General features: G+C 54.6%; 1 protein-coding gene across 1 annotated transcript in view; it reads right to left on the bottom strand.

The window, feature by feature from the left end:
• Positions 1-18,183, bottom strand: part of COL27A1 (collagen type XXVII alpha 1 chain) — a 144,170-nt gene that overhangs the window by 23,667 nt on the left and 102,320 nt on the right. The window contains exons 35-44 of the mRNA XM_024762185.1: positions 17,863-17,916; positions 16,639-16,692; positions 14,731-14,784; positions 10,545-10,652; positions 6,893-6,946; positions 6,674-6,781; positions 5,174-5,227; positions 4,126-4,179; positions 482-538; positions 241-294 (exon numbers count right to left, since the gene is read on the bottom strand). Of these exons, the coding sequence (XP_024617953.1) occupies positions 241-294; positions 482-538; positions 4,126-4,179; positions 5,174-5,227; positions 6,674-6,781; positions 6,893-6,946; positions 10,545-10,652; positions 14,731-14,784; positions 16,639-16,692; positions 17,863-17,916 (651 nt within the window). The remainder of the gene's footprint in view (positions 1-240; positions 295-481; positions 539-4,125; positions 4,180-5,173; positions 5,228-6,673; positions 6,782-6,892; positions 6,947-10,544; positions 10,653-14,730; positions 14,785-16,638; positions 16,693-17,862; positions 17,917-18,183) is intronic.

Genomic DNA, 18,183 nt, shown 5'->3' with positions numbered 1-18,183 from the left:
GCCCATCCTCTCCCTCCCTCAGGAAAGATCTCGGACCCTTCCCCTTTCAGCATGAACTACGCCCTGAGCCCTTGCGGGGAGGGGGAGGGTTGTGCTTAAAGCCTGGGCACTAATGGTGGAAGGACAGGCCTGTTTCCTGGCGAAGGCTGTTCTAATTCTAGGTTGCAGGAAACAGAGGCCAAGGAATGCCCTCTTACAACACTCCTGATGCTGCCAGCAGGTAGGAGCTCCGATACTTACAGGGTATCCAGAGTCCCCTGGCTCCCCGCGGTCTCCTCGATCACCCACAGGGCCCTAAATGACAAGGACAACAATGAAAAATGGGCCACTGGGTGCAGGGGATGCCACACCTGGGCCTCCTAGGCCACAACCTCGTGAAGCTCGCAGCAGCCTCGCCCCTGCTCAGTTTCCCCGCCCCCTCCCAGGTTGGGGCTCCACCCTGGCATTGGTCCACAGGATGCAGTGGGGGTGGGGGTCTTACCCGATCTCCAGGTGGCCCGGGGTGCCCCTCGGCCGTGCCATCCTCACCCTGCTCCCCCTGTGGACACAAACTAGCTTTAGGACAAACCTCCTGCTCCTGGTGAATTCTGGGAATTCCAGACACTCTGCACTGAGGCCAAAAGGGCCTTCATCAGAGACGAGGTCCAGCCGACTTAGGGTTACAGACAGAAAGACTGAGGCCAGAGAGGGAAGGGGAAGATGTGGGGTCAAAGGCACACCTGGGCATGGGACCAGGAATGCAGAACACAGAACGGCGCTCTTTACCCTCCCCGCTGCTGGACACCGCCAGGCCGATGCCCTCAGGCTGTCAGACGGGGTAGCTAAGCAGAGACCCTGGTCACACCCAGCTTTGCAGGGGACCAGCTGCCCAGACCTTCAACAGGTCCGTTCCCATCTCAGAGCTTTTTCTCAGCTGTGGAATCAGAGTGAGGAGGGGTGAAGGGGACAATGGCAATACCCATGCGGAGTGGAGGGGAATTCCATGAAATGATGCAGAAGTCCCTGCATGGTGCTCAGCAGTGACAATAATTCCAACAGCTGGCAGGCATGGGCACTGCCACGGCCGCACACAGGCGCTCACTGAGTCCTCCCAACAACGCTACAAAGTAAGTGATATTATTCTCCCCATTTTACAGCTGAGGCACAAAGAGATGGTGTGAGCTGCTCAGTCATTCAGCCCCCAATGACACAGTCCCTTTCTCTGACCCTTGCTGGGAGAAAGTGGGCCGAGAACCAGCTTCAGGACAAACGTCCAACCCTCGATGGGAGCCCCAGAGAAGGCCCTGGGCTGCCCCAGATGGCACGCAGCAGTCGGCTAACTTGCAGGTCTTGTTCATATGACAGTTTCCTATCTGCAAAACGGGACTGTCAGGCCTCGCAGCACTGCTCCGAGGACCCAGTGAGCAAAGGCGTGCTGCTGCACACAGAGCAGAGCCTCGGGAGAAATCGCTGTTGTTGATAATCATAACAGCAGGGAGGCTGTGTGGCATGGAGGTGGTCAGGAAGACCGCTGGAGGAGCAGAGTTTAGAGCCGAGGTCCTCGGGCCGCGGCAGGCCACGCCAGGCCCTGGGCTACCCACAGGACAGGTGGCTGGACACCATGTGCCAGCTACAAGGAGGGTGTAAGCAGGACAGCAAGTGGCAGAACCTCAGGGCTCAGAACGTTCCAGCCCCAGACAATTAGTGTCACCTCCCATGGGGGTGCATTCTGGGCAGGGGGCTCAAGCCAGGGCACCTCCGAGCCCCCTCGCTGTTGGCAGGGATTGAAGGGGAGGCCTGAGAGGCAGGGGAGAGGAGAGCCATCCCTGGGACTGGAGCCTGTCCCAGGCCCGAATCAGTCCAGAGGGCTGGTGGCTGTACGCCTTGGCCCAGGGCCTCTGTGGCTCTTGTGGGCAGAGATCGAAGGCATGAGGGACTGGGCCCGAGGCCTAGAACCAGTCGTACCCGGGAAGGGGGGGTGGATGGCCCAAGGAGTGGGGATTCCCTTTCCTCCCTGACCACTCTCTATGGCTCTTTGTCCCAGGGCTCCATCCCACGGTGGAGGGAGATAGCTGGGCTGGGGGGTGTCGGAGAAGGGGGCAGTGTTTACCTAGTGTGTTCTATGTGCCAGGCACTTCATGAAGTATGTTTCATACGTGGTTTCATGAAATCCATATAGCACCTCTATGCTGCTGTGACCACTGGTCCCATTTTACAGATGGAGAAAATGAGGCCCAGGGAAGGAAGGGTCTTAACCAAGGCCACACAAGACTCAAGGGGATGTTGAGGCCAAAAGCCAGCTCTACAGATCTCCCCCCTCCCCCACATTGTGGCTGAAGTTTGGGGATGCATTTTTTAGCACCTGAAAGCTGGTAGGGTCCCCCCATTCCCCATCTTTCTCCTTGTTCTCAGAGTCTTATCCCATTTCCCCAGTCCCTCTGGCCGCCACCTTTGAGAAATGCCCATGCCCCACAGGGAAATTCCAAGTTGAACAATATATTGGCTCATCTAAGTGTCTGTTTCTGGCTGGAAAAGCAAGGCCTGGCATCAGACAGAGTCTGGATCTGGTCCTGCCACACCTCCCACTGATCCTGAGCTAGTCCTGAAGCGTCGTGGAGACTCAGTTTCCCCACCTGTCAGGTGGGACCCTTACACTTCTGAGCCAGGGTCATGGTAATGATTATGGAGAAATCCTGGTGGAGAGCTTTGCTTCGGGGGTCTCCGCCAGGAACCTGCTCTCTCCCCACCCCCCACACCTGCCGCCAAGCTCCATCCAGCTGTGGTTATCCAGTCCTGTGAGTATTTTTATTTTTGAGCTCTTCAGGGCATCATTCCACAGCCCCTAGCTCAGGGCCGAGAACATACTAAATAAATCATTATAAATCCATAAATACCTGTTGGTTAGCAGATGAATGATGTGCTCACTCATAATAATACCTATGTCAGAAAGTGCATCTGGCTGACATATATGTGATGCCCTCCTTAGCCTCGTGTTCCCGAGGTACCCATCCACTTCATAGATGAGGCAATCAAGGCTCGGGGAACGCTGGGGCCCTGCCCAAGGCCCAGGATCAGGGCAGATCTGGGGTTAGTGGCCAGTTCTCAGCAGCCGCAAGAACTGCTTCTGGGGATGCAGACGACCCAGAGTGCAGGCACCCTCTTGTTTCAGGCTCCCTGTTAATCCCTCCTACACCAGCCCCGGCAGACCGTGAGGGCCGAGGAGGGACTCGGGGTTCTGAGAGACACTTTCCGCAGCTTCCTGCGGGATGTGTCAGAGCCTGTGGCCAGCTCTGATTGCAGATCTGTTCTCCAAGCAGGAGGAAGGGGCCAGCTGGACGGCAAACCAGGCCAGGGTGATTCACCCAACAGCGAGATGTAGTTAGTGGGGAGCTGACTCAGCAAAAGAAAGGCGGGTTGGTGAGCAGGGGGGCAAAGAGACAGCAGTGGGGCGCCTGCTAGGAGCCCGTTCCAGCTGACCCCTCAGGGGAAGGGGGAGGAAAGGAAGGAGGGGCTCAGAGCCACTAATGTAGGAATCAGAGACTTGGGTCCTGGGCCAGCTTGGTGCTGCCTTGCAATGTGACCCTCAAACTTCTGGGCCCCCGCATTCCCACCTGCATAGTGAGGCGGGCCACGGTGATCAGCAAGGTTCCTTCTACCAGTTCCTGTCCTCTACCGAATATGGAGCCAAGGCATGGCACCTGGACATGTCTTCCCTCCGCCTGGGCGGTTCCTGGCCTCGAAATGCAGGTACTTCTCACTCTCCATCGTAAGCCCCCTCCTGGCTCTCACTGGGTGATCTCGTTCACAAGTGAGGCTTCAATGCCCACGTTCACACAGATGATGGCATGGCATTGTTACATGACTGATGTCCATCTCCCCTGGCTCAACCAGAAGCTCCAGGAAGGCAGGAACTGCGTCCATGTTTGTTCTGGTGCCAGGCACCCAATATACCTGTGCTAAATGTAGGTCTAATGGCTCCTGCCTGCCGGCCACAGCTGGGGTGACACTGGCCTCCTAGCTGGCCAAGGCGTGAGCAGGGATGAGTCTGCTGTGAACCCACGCTAGCCCAGCCGCAGTGGCCCAGGGGCTTGCCCCCGCCAACCCCGGATATGAGAAAGCAGCTGCCGCCCAGGACCAGACACCCACCTTTTCGCCCTTTGGTCCAGGAGGTCCGAGGGGTCCCATGATGCCTTTGTGTCCCTGCAGGAAACAAGACGGCAGGAGGTGAGAGCATGGGGGAGGGAGGAGTCGGGAGGGACAGGTGATGAAGGACAAGAACTCAAAGATGGAAACACCCTGGGCTACGCGATCAGGTCCCGGCTCTGTCCCAACTCGCCATGTGAATCTGAGCAGGCCGTGTGCCTCTCTGAGCCCTGGCCTCCCAGACATGCCATGTCGGTCCCAGACACACCTCTAAGGGGTGTCCACTTGAGTGGCTGAAGGCTCTGCTCATGCCATCTTGGAGCAGACCTGGGACCAGATCTCGGGAGAACCAGCTGTGTCTTCTGGGATGCGGCAGAGGCCGGGGGCAAAATGCTTGCCTCAGAGGGCTTCCCCAGGCCGGGGTGAGAACTGCACAAGAAGACTTCTCCCTTGGGCTCCCAGCACCCACTCTCCAGTCTCCCTCTCCTTTGCCCTCTGCTTCTCCTCCCCTCCCTGCAGTATCTCTTTCAGACACTGGATCTCACCTTCAAACTTAAGCTGTCAGGCCTTGCGCACACATTCTTTAGCCTCCCCGAGCCTGTCTCCTTTTCTGAGCAAGCCCCATGCCTCGCTGAGGCCTAGGCTCCCAGATGTGTAACATGGCTTTGGCTCAGCAGCCTCTGAGAGGGGAGTTGCCAACTTGGATGTGAAAATGGGCTAAGACCCATCCCTTCCACAGAGAGCAGCGGTGAAGCTCAGACACGAGGTGTGCACGGCACCCACCACGGGAAGGAAGGACTCAGCGAGGCCAGGGATTGGCGGGGAGGTCCTCCTCTGTCCACCCCACCCCTGCCTGGCCCACAGGTGGTTCTCGACCCCACCCCGGTCTGTGGACCCAGGTGTTCCCTGGGGTGAAGGAGACCGTGAATCTGCCTACAGTGGCCCGAGGGCCAGCCCTACAGCTAGGAGGAGGGGGGCGCAGCAGCCGAGGTGGCCTGAGTCCAGGCCTGCAGGGCAGAGTTCCGGAGAGGGGGAGGTGACATTTCCTTACATCGTAACCAGCCAGTCCCGGTTCTCCTTGGGCCCCCATCCGTCCTGGAGCACCCTACGAGAGGAGAAGACCCACGTTGGCACAGAGCGCCGCTCTCAGGGCAGGAACGCGGGCACTCTCTCCCGCAGGCTCCAGCCCAGTTCAGCCCAGCAGCCTGGTGCATCCGCTCTGCCCAGAACCCAGGCCGGAGAGTCAGGTGGAGAGCAAGTGGTACCTGTCCCCTCCTCTCTGGAGCATTCCTCCTCCCGCACAGCCCTTCCTTCTTCCAGCTCCAGTGGTTCATGAGAGCCAATTACTAAATTTTCCCCAATTTTGTGAGCCAATTATTAAACAAAACCATGGTGAAAAATTAAATTACATGAACTTACAGATAAATCAATTAATCATATTAAAAACATAGACGACAAATGTTCAAAACTCATCCCTTCCTAGTTGTTTTACTACACTTTACTGTTATCTATGCGCATGAGGTTATTTCTGTTTGTTGAATCTGTGTGGCGGAAACACAGTCGTCCCTGGGTATCCAGAATCTGCAGGGGATCGGTTCCAGGACCCTCTGCAGATGTGAACCCGCGGATTCGGGGGCCGACTATACCAGATCATGGAGCTCTCTTACCCATCCCCTCCCAAGTCTGCGTTCAATAACATCTCATTGGGGCTTCCCTGGTGGCGCAGTGGTTGAGAGTACGCCCGCCGATGCAGGGGACGCGGGTTCGTGCCCCGGTCCGGGAAGATCCCACGTGCCGCGGAGCGGCTGGGCCCGTGAGCCATGGCCGCTGGGCCTGCGCGTCCGGAGCCTGTGCTCCGCAACGGGAGAGGCCACAACAGTGAGAGGCCCGCGTACCGCAAAAAAAACCCCAAAAAACAAAAAAACATCGCATTGGCAGCTTGACATCAGCCACCGTACAAGCATTTATACCACGGAATCTTACAAGTGCCACAAACCAGCACAGCTGTTAACTGGCACGCACTGGCAGCTCAGAGACACTGCATGACCCGTGTCTGCCCCCTCCCTTGCTTCCTGTTGGGGCCCTCCTCTACCTGCAGCAGTAAAACCCCTCAGGGACCCTCCCTTCAGGGCAGGCCGGCAACGGGCCAGGCCCCCCTCAGAGCCACCCAGGGATCTGCAGCAGCTTCACCGTGACCCCCACGAACCTCTTTCCAGTGGGAAAACTCCTTGCTCAATAAAAATACTCCCAAGGGTCTGGTCCCCTCTCTACACCCCAAGAGCAGAACTTGATAATAGGGGGTTATAAAGGGCTTCAGAAGACCCACAGACCCCTTCAAATCACCAGAAATACTGTGCTGTGTGTACATTTCCAGGGAGAGGGGCTACAGTTTCTATAGGTTCCCAAAGGGATCCATGATTCCAAACAAGTGGCTGGGACAGTGGACACAGGCGTTTGGCTGACAGCTGAGGCGGGCGATGCTTTCCTCTCTGCCCTCGGCCCCCTCTGCTCCATGCCCGACCCCTACCCCACCCACCCAGAGAGTTCTCACCGTTGGTCCCAGGCTGCCCCGGGACCCTTTAGGGCCTGGGGTGCCAGGGGGTCCCGGGTCTCCAGGGACGCCCATCTCACCCAGCTGTCCTTGGTAGCCCTTGGCACCCTGCAGTGGAGGAGAGACAGGCTGTCAGCAGGCCCCAGCAGAGGGGAGGGAAGGGTGGGGGCTGCAGGGCAGGGACATGGTGGACCCAAGCAGGAGGCGGGGGAATCCTACCTTGGCTCCCATGCGGCCCTTCTCGCCTTGCTTCCCTGGTTTTCCTTCAGGACCCTGAAAGGAAAAGGAGGGCAAGAGAGAGAAAGATGAGAAATGAGAGAATATGGAGGCAGATCCAAAGCGTATCGGAGCGCTCACTCTGGAAGCAGACCGCCTGGGTTCAGATTGATTCTGCACTCAATACCCGTGTGACCCTGAGCGTGACCACACCCCCTGTGGTCTATGTCTTTGCAAAGTGGGGGCAGTGGTTGTACTTGCCTCACAGAGCTGAGGATTCAACCTGGTGATACAGTATCATGCTTGCAAGGTGCCTGGTCCATAGTAAGTAAGTGCTCGATAAATCACTGTTGTCATGGTTACTGCTGGTGCCCAGGCTGTCCCAATGGGAGCAGCTCTCTGCACTGAGCCCTCTCCATGTGCCAGGCACTGTCCCACCCTCCTAGCCACCCTGAGCCTCAGGCCCGATTCAGAGCCCCTCCTGTAGATGGTGACAGCCTAGGTTCCTAAAGGTGAATCGACTTGCCCAGGGTCCTGCTGGTCCAAGGCAGAGCCCTGATTCAACTTCAGATCTGTCTGATTCTGTGTCCAGGGTGCCCACTGATGACAGGCAGGCAGGAGAGGTTTCCTAGGTATGCCCTTATCTCTGAGATGTTGTGTGTCACTTCTGACAATCCCTGAGGCCATGTCCCACTGACATAACACTTGGGCCTGTTCAGGCAGTTGGGTGGGAGGTACTCAACCCTCAGGGGTTGAGGCCGGAGGGGTTCCTCAAAGTGGCTCTTTGTGACAGGAAGGTCAGCCACCCTTCCCTACTCTCCCACTGGGGCACCCAGGCCACTCCCTCTGAGAGGCCACTCTGCTCCCTCTCCCAAAGGCATCCCAAAGTGCTGCCCTCCCCTGCCTTGCCCCAGGGGGCCCAACTGTCTCCACGGTTGTCAGGGAAACTCAGTTCACTGGGGCTGAGTGAGTGTAGATGTGCACGAGGGAGTGCAAGAGAGATGAGAGTGCAGGAGCAAGAGAAAAGAGCCCTAGCCCCAGGCCCCACTGGGCTGGGATGTAGTGGGTAGGGCAGGCAGTGTTTCTGACCTGAAGGGACATCCAGACTGCCTGCAGAGGACAGTCCCCTCAAAGCCTAAACCTCAAAGGGAGCTGGGAAAAATATCTATGTTCTTGGTAAGCACTAAAGAGCTGGTTTGATTTAATCCCTTTGGCTTCATTAACAGAGGCACATGCTATAGGATGAGGGAGGTGATAATCTCACCTTGGAATAGGCGTTGCGCTCTAAGAGGAAGTACTGACTAATTGTGATGGAGGAGGGGTAGGAAGAACAGTGGCCCTGAAAGGACCAAGCACAGAGTGCCCTGCATCCTGATGCTTGAGTCTTCACGTGACCCCAGACAAGTCCCTCCCTTTCTCTGTGCCTCAGTTTCCCCACCTCTAATATGAAGGTCTTGAACTAACCTTGCACTGTCCAATATGGTGGCCCCTGGCCACACATGGCTGCTGGGCACTTGAAATGTGGCTATTGTGACTGTGGAACTGGATTTTTAATCAATTAAATTTTAATTAATTTAAAATTTTAAAACTGGTAATTCAATGATTGGAAAACTTCTAACATTTTTGGAACAACTTGGGGTATGAATCTACATTTTCAATTGTATGTTTTATGAAATCTAAATATAGATCAAGTATTTCCAGTGAAAATTTAGCATCTGAATTGAGATGTGCTCTAAGTGTAAATGACACACTGGATTTAAGACTTACAAAAAAAAAAGTATGCAAAATAGCTTATTAATGATTTTTTACATTGATTACACGTTGATATGTTAGTATTTTGGATAGACTGTGCTAAATATATTATTAAAATTAATTTTACCTATTTCTTTTGACTTTTTAAAAATATAACTATTAGAAGATTTTAAATTACACATGTAACTCCTATTCTGTTCCTACCAGACAGCATTGGACTTGACAATCTCAAGGTCTTTTGCTCCTCCAGTCATTAAATGCTAAATAATCATCATGGCCCCAACGATGAGCCAGACACAATGTCCGAACTCCGTATCATATCTCATCCAATTCTGGCCACAGGGCCGGGAGGAAGGGATTATTTATCCCATGTTAGAGCTAAAGAAACAGGCTCAGGGGGATGAAGACCCTGTCAACGGGTCACCCAGCTAGGTAGAATGAAATGTGGATTCTTACTTTCTGGGACACCCCTTTTCCTAGGTTGGTCCTGTTTGGGCAGTTTCGAATCATGATTACAGGAGCTGGTGGCATTTACCAGCAGAATGAGGTGATTGCAATGGCTGATCCCTTGTCAGAAGGAGAAGCAAGTCAGTAACCAAGAATTCAGTACAGGGTCAGGGAGACAGAAGTCTCCCCCAGGACAGGGCAGCTGGCTGGCCGCTTGTTCTGACAGCTCCTCTCCAGCTGAGACATCCCCGATGGTGAGGGAAACCCTGAATAAGGGCTAGAGCACCCCGTCGGGTGAGGCTGTGCGGCCAGAATGAAGACCTTTGCTGGGCCCCCATCCATACAGATGTATTTCTGGAAAGGCTTTGATGGCTCATGAAATTCTATTTTTAAATCCTTCACTGTTTCCAGGCCACAGAGCGGGAGATTCTTGTTCTGCAGCCCTGATGCCAAAGAGACTCAAATACAGGCCTCTCATCACCTCTGTCACCTGGCACACACTCAGTCTGGCCCCAGTGAACCTCTTTCCAGTTCCAGTGTATGAGGACTGGCAGTGACAGCAAAATACAGACATAAACACTGCTACCATCACCGCCAGCACCATCCCCATCACCATAGCCACTGTCACAGCACTGCCACTGCCATCACCATCACCAAAAATAATACCACCACCGTCACTACCACACCAACACCACCATCATCACTACTATCGCCACCATCACCATCACCGCCACCACCAGCTTCCAGTCACTTCCTCCTCCAAATTCATAAAGATAATTTTTTATATTTCTGGTGCATTTTATAAAGTGCTTTCCTATTCAAAGTTTCATCAACTCTTCAGATGAAAAAAAAAATAAGGCTCAGAGAGAGGCAGTGATGTGCTCAAAGTCACGTTGACAGTGGGTGCTCGAGCGAGAACCCGGCCTTTGGACTCTGGGTCAGGGCTATTTCTGCCACATCCACAGTCAAGATGCTCAAAAGTTCACTGAGAAAGAGCCCCTGGAACACTGGACCTCAAAATGATCTCAGTGCACATTCTTCCAAATCCTTCATCATACCAAGGGTGCGGCCCAGAGAGGGCAAGGGCAAGTGAAAGGTCACACAGCAAGTTGCTGATGGAGAATTGGGCCAGTGCCTCTCCTGCTAAGTTTAGTGTGGCTGAATGTGGGGGCGGGCAGGACGAGGTCAGCAGGGGCCAGGTTTGTGCAGGGCACGGCAACCAGGCTAAGGAGACCGATGTTATTCCTGTGGGCACTCGGGAGGCGTGGGAAGGTTAGGCCAGGGAGGGACACAGTCAGGTCGGTTCTCCGTGAAACTCTCATGTGAAGGAAGGATCACAGCACAAGACCCTCTGGCGGCAGCTGTCAAAAGACCTCCCACCCAACTGCCTGAACAGGCCCAAGTGTTATTCTCACCCAGGAGCCCCAAGTGCTGGCACACAGCTGTGCGCACTCACCCGGACGCCAGTGATGCCAGGGGGGCCAGGCGGCCCGTCCTCACCCTTCAGTCCCTCCTGGCCCTTCTCGCCACGTTCACCGTCGGGCCCGGGGTCACCCCTGTCCCCCTGGGTTGAAAAGGCATGAGGAGGGGAGAGAGAGAAAGAGAGAATAAATGTCACCAAGTCCATGAGAGGCACCAAACCTCGGGGCTCCATTTGGATGTCCACGGCAGACCTGCCCCTGGATTCCCCTGATGGTTCTGCCAAAAGGGTCAGCCTGGTAGAGACAGCACACAGCACGTGACAGTTTCTAGTGTCCATGCCTGGGCCACGGAGGGAGCTGCTCAGAGAGAAGAGACGACCCTGACCACGCCCACTCCGTGGAATTTACAGGAAAGAAACAGGTTGGGAGGGTAGGACGATTTCTCCCCAAGGCCGTAGACACACTGGGAGGACAAGAGTCTTAAGAAGCCCAAGGAAATTTTTTTAAACTTTTTTTTCCCTTCTCTTTTTTCTTTTTGGTTGCGCCATGCGCAGCATGTGGGCTCTTATTTCTCCGACCAGGGATCAAACCCGCGCCCCCTGCGGTGGAAGCGTGGAGTCCTAACCACTGGACCGCCAGGGATGTCCCAAGAAGCTGAAGGAAATTTTTATAAAGGAAAAAATTCACCTGATTCTACCTCTTGGAACAAACTCTTTCCATGTTTCTGAGTTGTATTTTCAACCCTCACTTACACAAAACAGTTTACAATAGTAAGTAGAAGGTAATCGTCTCGATTGCTACATACCAGGCTCAGATCAGTGGAACAACTGTTCCACAGCAGTGAAGTTAGTGAATTCAGCTTTAAAGGCATAATCCAACTGCACTGCAGTAAATTCAGCTTCAAAGGCATAATCCAACTGCACTGCATGTTTCCACCTATTTTTTTTTTTAATGTCTTATTCTGTTTACTCTGAGTACGCGCTCCCTTTGCTGTCTGCCCTGCATCCTTCGCATTCTCGCTGGCTGCAGTACATTCCCCCTGTTGAGTGGGTGGCAGCGAACGCTTACATAGCACTTGCCATTCCAGGCCATGTTCTGGAAGGCTAGGCTGTGCCAGGATGGGGCATGGGCTGTTGTCCTCGGCCCCATGAGCAGAGCAGGGGGTGCAGCAGGGGCAGTGGCGGGGGGGAGGAGCGGGGCAGCGCCCATCACAAGGCCACCTCCACTGGGGCTTGTAGCCAGTCTGCATGTGGCTGAGCTGTGACGGTACAGAGAGGCCCCCAGGAAAGGGTAGGAGGAAGGGGTGGGCAGAGGAGAGGTTCAGAGAGGCAGAGAGCGTCTTTGCCATTTTTGTTTTCCAGTGCCACACTTTATGAGGGACACTGATAAACCGGTGTGCGTCCAGGAGAAAGAGCACGGTGCACAGGGCAAGCAGCTGGAGCCTGGGAACCGGACCGCGGAGAGCATAGCCCGCAGGTTGGTCCCGCTGGGGCCCCAGGTTCTGGGCGTGAACAGCTGGGGAGCAGGATGGCCGGGGTAGTTTCTAGCTCCGGTCCAGGAGGACGTCCCAATGAGAGGTGTCCAGAGATGATACAGATGAGGGAGGGAAGCTCCAAGCTGAGGTGTGGGCCAGTGCAGAGCAGATCTGGGCACTAGGAAAGGGTTGGACAGGGTGGTGTCTGAGGTCCCTTCGCACGGAGATTCTCAGACTCCAAACTCAGCCTGGCAGGGAGACGGGGCCGGCCCTGATGCCCCACTTGCAGATTCTCTTGGCTCCAGGATTCTCCTTCTGGCCTGTCAACCTGGCCACCTGCTCTCCTAGCTCTCAGAGGCAGGCAGCCCATTCCAGGTGGCTGGGCTGGATTTCTGTGAGGGGCCCTAGCCTGGGCCCTGCAGGGGCACAGGCTCCAGAGACTACCCAGACCCCCAGAGCCTGGGCTCCCACACAGCTGGGGTGGGCGACCCTGTGGATCCCATGCAGAATGGGGTCTGGGGGTGGAGGGCTAGGGAATCCCAGAACCCAGGACATCTGTCAGTGCTCAGAGAGGAGCCTTACAAGTTGCCTAGCTCAACCCTCCTACTTACAGATGGGGAAACTGAGGCCCAGAGAGAGGTACAGACTTCTTAGTACCACATGTGAATCCATGGTAGAGCATGGGTGAGACCTTGGGTTCTGGTTCCTTCTAATTCCAAGGTTCTCTGCTCAGGGGACAATACCTTCCTCACCCCTGGATTCAAATCTTGCTGCCACCTCTCAATAGTTGTGTGACTTGGGCAAGTTTCCTCATTTGCAAAATAAGCACCAAAGGGTTACTGTGGGGAGTGAAAGAGATAATCCATGTAAATGATAGCTTAGCATAGCATCCAGTGCACGAGCGCTGGATAAACATTACTTATTACTAGGAATCACCACCACTGTTGCCACCATCAGCTGGTTATCTCAAAAGACATAATCAGCATAAAGTGCTGTGCATGTCCGAGAGGTTGTTTTCACCATGAAGGTGATGCTTGGACAAATACCATAAAGGAAACAGATTCTCTCCTGGATTCACACAAGGACCTGGGAAGATGCCGTACATCTGCCGGACTACTCCGGCCCAAGGTCTAGGGTGGCACTGGCTTTGGAGGGAGTGAGAGAAGCAGCCAGGGCCGAGGAGCCATGACAAGTGAGCAGGAAAGACTGTGTGAGACACCCAAGTCTGGAAGACCCCCTCCCATTCCACCTCAGCAAAGATTCCAAGGAGAAGAAAGGTGGCTGCCCAGAAGCGAAGGAGGTCCCCGCATTGTGCCTCAGTTTCCTCATCTGTCAAGTGGGGATGGTAATGAATCCAGCTCGGAGGATTACTGGGAGGATTAAATGGGTTAATTCATGTAAAGCTCTTAAGGCAGGTGATGCAAGTATGGTGAGTACACAAAGCATTTTAGCCAGAATGTTCGTCACCATTCATCACGACTCATGCAGACATTTGGCAAAGGGTGTGGAGAAGCCATCAAGTGCTCTGGGTCTCCGGAGCCAGACCCAGTTACACCCTGGGATACAGCAGGGCTGGAGGTGAGAGAAGGTAGACAGATGGCAGACAGGGGGCGCTCTCGACCTTGCAAGCAAAACACAGGTTGATGGGAAGCCAGACAGGGGCTTGTCACAGAGGCACCCTGGGAGGTGGGGAAGCCCCGGACCCAGGGCAATTATGTGGGTGGAGGTCTGGGGATGGGGCAAGAGAGGCTCAGATAAGAGGGGTGCTTATCTGAGGTCACATGGAGGGTCAATGGCTGACAAAGGGAATGCTGGGATGTGGCACTTGGGATCCTGAGCTGGGCAGCTGACAGGTCAGCCCTGGGAAAAACCCACCTAATGGTCCAGGACTAGGCCAGGGCTGGTAAGTCAGAGAGTGAACCTGCCCAGGGGTTTAGGGGAGCCCTGGTGCCTCCTTAAGGCCCCAGCATCTGTGGCTGACAGATGAATCTATGGAATGCAGCAGGGCTGAGTCAGGCCCACATGCTTTGGTGCCAGTTGGCCCTGGGTTTGAATTTTGGATTTTCCACTCATGGCCCTAGACTGTAGATGAATACACCTCGGCCTGAGCCTCAGTTTCTTCACCTTTAGAACGGGCACATGGTGCAGAGAGGTAGCCGAGGCTTGGGTCTTGCCTGTGCCAATTACTAGCAGTGTGTCCTTGGACAAGCGGTTTAACCTCTCCGAGTCTCAGTTTCCTCATCCAAAGACAAATTTTACCCCATAGCACTAATTGAGATGATACATACAAAGGGCTTAGCACAGTCCCTGATACATATGTGCCTTGTTCTCCGTAAACAGTGGCTATGGGTCATGGGTGGTGATTATTGCTTTCCTGATCTTTTAGGATGTGTGGAAGATAACAGATATCAAAGCTGCTGGCTCTGGGCCTGGCACAGAGCAGGGATTCAGGTACCACTCTGAGCCCAGAGAAGCTGCAGTTTCAAGGAGAAGGGTGGCAGTGAGGAGTGGAAGGTGGGGCTGGCCCCTGGTCTTGCCTGAGCAGGGTAGAGGGCGGGTGCTGGACAGGGCTCACCCCTACCCATTCTGCTCTCCCTGGGAGTAGGAGGGCTGACCTCAGAGCTTACGGGAACACGGTGCTTCTGGGGGAAAACTTAGGACTTGGATGGGAGGACAGTGGGGGCAGAGGGAGAAGGCAGTTCCAGAACATTCTCTCCCCCCAGACTCTGCACCAGAAGGACGCTTACCTTCAGCCCGTCGGGCCCTACAGGGCCACTGTCACCCTCGAGGCCTGGCTCTCCCTGGAAAGGGTAGTGGGGAAAGATGAGGAGACATTACTGGGGAGGGGGTCCCAGTGTGTTTTACGTCTTCCTCCTCCTTGGGACAAGACCCCAACCCCTGATCTCCAGGTAGGAGGGGCCTGGAAGGGCTGGCACGGCCAGTAAACAGTGAAGCAGACCCCCAAGCCACAGCCTATTCTGTGTGCGGGGCGGGGTGAGGTAGGGGCTGCACGAGTTAGAAGGTGCTGGTCCTGTGTCTAGGTGGGCTGGTTGGAATGGGCAGGTAGAGCAGCCTACTGGTTGAAAAGGTTTTGACGTCAGACAGATCTCGATGCCTCCACTGGGCTTCCCATTCACTGGTATTCTGGCCACAAGCAAACTCCTTAGCCCCCACGGGTGTCTGTTTTCTCATCTGAAAATGGGGCTGATACACTTCCTTTAAGGGTTCCTATGAGACACTGTGTAATCATCCCACACATAGTAGCCATTAGATATATTCTTCTTGGAACTTGGAGCGAGCCCTCATGAGGTGCCTTGGTGGAACCTCAGTTCTCAGACGAGGAAAGTGAGGCCATCCCTCAGACTTTCTTGCCAGCAAGTGTGGGAATGATACCAAGACCCTGAATCCCATCTGACCTTAAGCCAGGTTCCCTGCTTGCCTTTCTAGCTCCAAAGATGCCCTTGGATGCCTCAGTTATCTAAATGGCTGTCAAGTGAAGTTTGCATCTCTCTCTGCTTTTTCATAGCTGTTCAGCATCTGAGCTGGAAGGGGCCTCAGAAGTCATCAGATGCAGGAATGGCAAAGATGGGAGGACAGGTGTGTAGATTCCACCCCTCTTGTGCCCATGGCAGACATCACTAATCTATCTCCTAGAATATGGCTCCATGAGGACAGGGCCTTCTGTTATTCACTGCTGTGAAGTGCCTGGCACACAGTGGGCATCAAGTGAGTGCACGTCATTCTCTTTCCTAGTGAGCCCAGAAGGCGCCTCAGGATCCTTCTTAACATGGCACTCCAAGAAACTGTACTGCTCAATCTTCCTTGACAGACAAGACTGCCATCTGAAGACTTCAAGCTCCATGCTCATCCTCTCTTGCCCTGTGGCCCTCTCCTCTCATTCTATGTCTTAACTCAACTTGAGGAGCCTCTTAACTTTGGGCAGGGAGGAACATGAGGCATTGGAAAAAGGGACAAATGAGAAGTTGGACTGGGGGCCTGGTGTCTCCATGAGCCAAGCCCCCCCACACTAACTCCCCCTCACTCCTGGGCTGCACCTTCCCCATCTGAAAGATGCTAGAGGATGCCTGCTCTGTATCTCTCACAGCACCCTGGGATCTCCATTCAGACAGGGATCTTATAAATCTGGCACAGAGCATAGACAGGTGGACACAGAGGCATCCCAAACCTTCTCAGAGGAAGCCAAACTCCGTGGGTTTCTTTTGGTAAAGGGGAAGATAACCTTTCAGATAACCTTCCATGGAACAGTTTTAGGGATGGTAACAGGTGTTTTTCAATAAAAGCACTTGGAGGTCAAATAAGTTTGGAGACTATGGATTAACCCTCCCCAAGCCCCAATTTCTTGGTTGCAGGCCTTCTCAGAGCCTTGAAAACGCTACTGCTAATGTGTAAGGGGGAACACCGAGCACGCAGAATCTCAAACATTTTGACCACAGAATGCTTTTCTCTGAGGAGCACCTCTGCATTGTGGAAATGCTGGCCCGCCAAGGGAGACTGGATAAGGCTGCAGAGATTCACAGTCTGTTTCTGCAGTTGAGGAAACTGAGGCTCAGGGAAGCTGACTAAAGCCCTTCCCCCCTCCAGACAGCCAGGGAGGGGTGGGACTTTCCAGGGAGAATGAATTTGCTTTGACTTACCCGCTGCCCAATGAGGCCCGGCTCCCCAGGGGTGCCCAGAGGCCCAAGGTCACCCTAGGAGAAGCCAAACACAAGTCCATGGGTGGGGGGATAGGACCAGCCCCAGCCCTCACCTTCTTGTTCTCACTGGTTCTGACGTGGGAGGAGTGGGGAGTGGAGCTGAGGAAGCTCTTTCTCCCCAGGACCAGAGAGAAATTGTAAAATGCCAACCAGAGCCCCTGTTCCCAATAAGCCCTGGACAGGATCACGACTGCCAGCATCACCACCACCATCACAGCTCAGCTCACACTTACATAGTGCTGTTCTAAGTGCCTTTTTATTTTACACATTTAATTGTCACAACAACCCTGCCAGGAGAGATATCTTCTTTTACAAAGGAAGAGACAGAGGGACCGCAGCTTAAGTAACCAGCCCGAGCTCATGAGGCTAGTAAGTGACAGATTCAGGATCCAAACCTGGGTAGTTTGGCTCCAGGGAATATCGGATGCAGAGATGGCAACTCTGAGGCTGACCACCTTCTTTTCTCTCCCTCCCTGAGAACCTTGGAGAGAAACCCAAAGAAGGAAGAGGCCCTAAATGAACCAGAATAAATGTCACCCAACTCCTCCAAAAGACCCCAGAAGGGTCTTTCTCATGTGGGGATTTCCAAGCTACACTCTCTCCCTGCTGGTGTCTGAGGGCACAGAGAGGAGGCAGAGCTCCAAGCCCCCAGCCCTGCCGCGGCCAGAACCATCCCATTACTACCTGTTTTATATACGGGTTGGTTTCCTGCATTATTCAAGCAAAGGATTCTGGAACTACCTCAAGACTGACAGTCCCAGGCCTCCGGGGCCTGCATAGGGAGCAGGTCCTCTTCCAACAGCAGCGCGGGGAGGGGTCTCCCCCCAGAGCCCAGGGATCCATGGGCTCCTGTTTCCCTGCAGGTAATGAGGGGCACCAGTGCTGAAATGCAGATGGTATCGCAGGAGGCCAGGAGGTATGGCCGTCCCAGCGTGGGGCAGGTGCCAGAGAAAACACTGCCAGACAGGGGGCAGGGATGGGGGCTCCGGGCTGGCTGGGCCATCCGCTGTGGCCATGGCCAGGCCCTGCTCCCCAGCCGGGAGCACAGAGAACCCATTATCCCGGGCACAAGAAAGGCCTGTTTCTCTTCCATGGAGACGATGGGGCCGCCAGCTGGGAGCTGGTTTCAACAAGCCATTTTTCTCTTCTTTCATCCCACCTTACCTTCATTCCAGCTTCCCCAGGAAGGCCTGGTTCTCCCACTGCACCTGGTGGCCCCTGCAAGAAAATGCCATTGGTCCTTCCTAGAGCAAGGGCTGGGCCCTGGTTGTAAGGGAGGAGATAACTGAGGCAGGCCCAGAGACGGCAAGGGACATGCCCGAGGTCACTCAGCCTGAGAGACACAGAGCTGGGAGCAGGCTGCAGCCTTCTGGGAGCTTAGAGTTGGGACTAGGCAGATGGGGGTGACCGGGCTGGGGCTGCCCAGAGACTGCTGGAGCCCCTCCCTCCCCACGAGTGTGGTTTACCCAGGAGGAGCCCTTGGCA

The sequence above is a fragment of the Neophocaena asiaeorientalis genome, unplaced genomic scaffold (genome assembly GCF_003031525.2).
Source record: "Neophocaena asiaeorientalis asiaeorientalis breed wild unplaced genomic scaffold, Neophocaena_asiaeorientalis_V1.1 scaffold78, whole genome shotgun sequence".
Lineage (NCBI taxonomy): Eukaryota > Metazoa > Chordata > Mammalia > Artiodactyla > Phocoenidae > Neophocaena > Neophocaena asiaeorientalis.
This window is presented reverse-complemented; position numbering and strand designations above follow the sequence as displayed.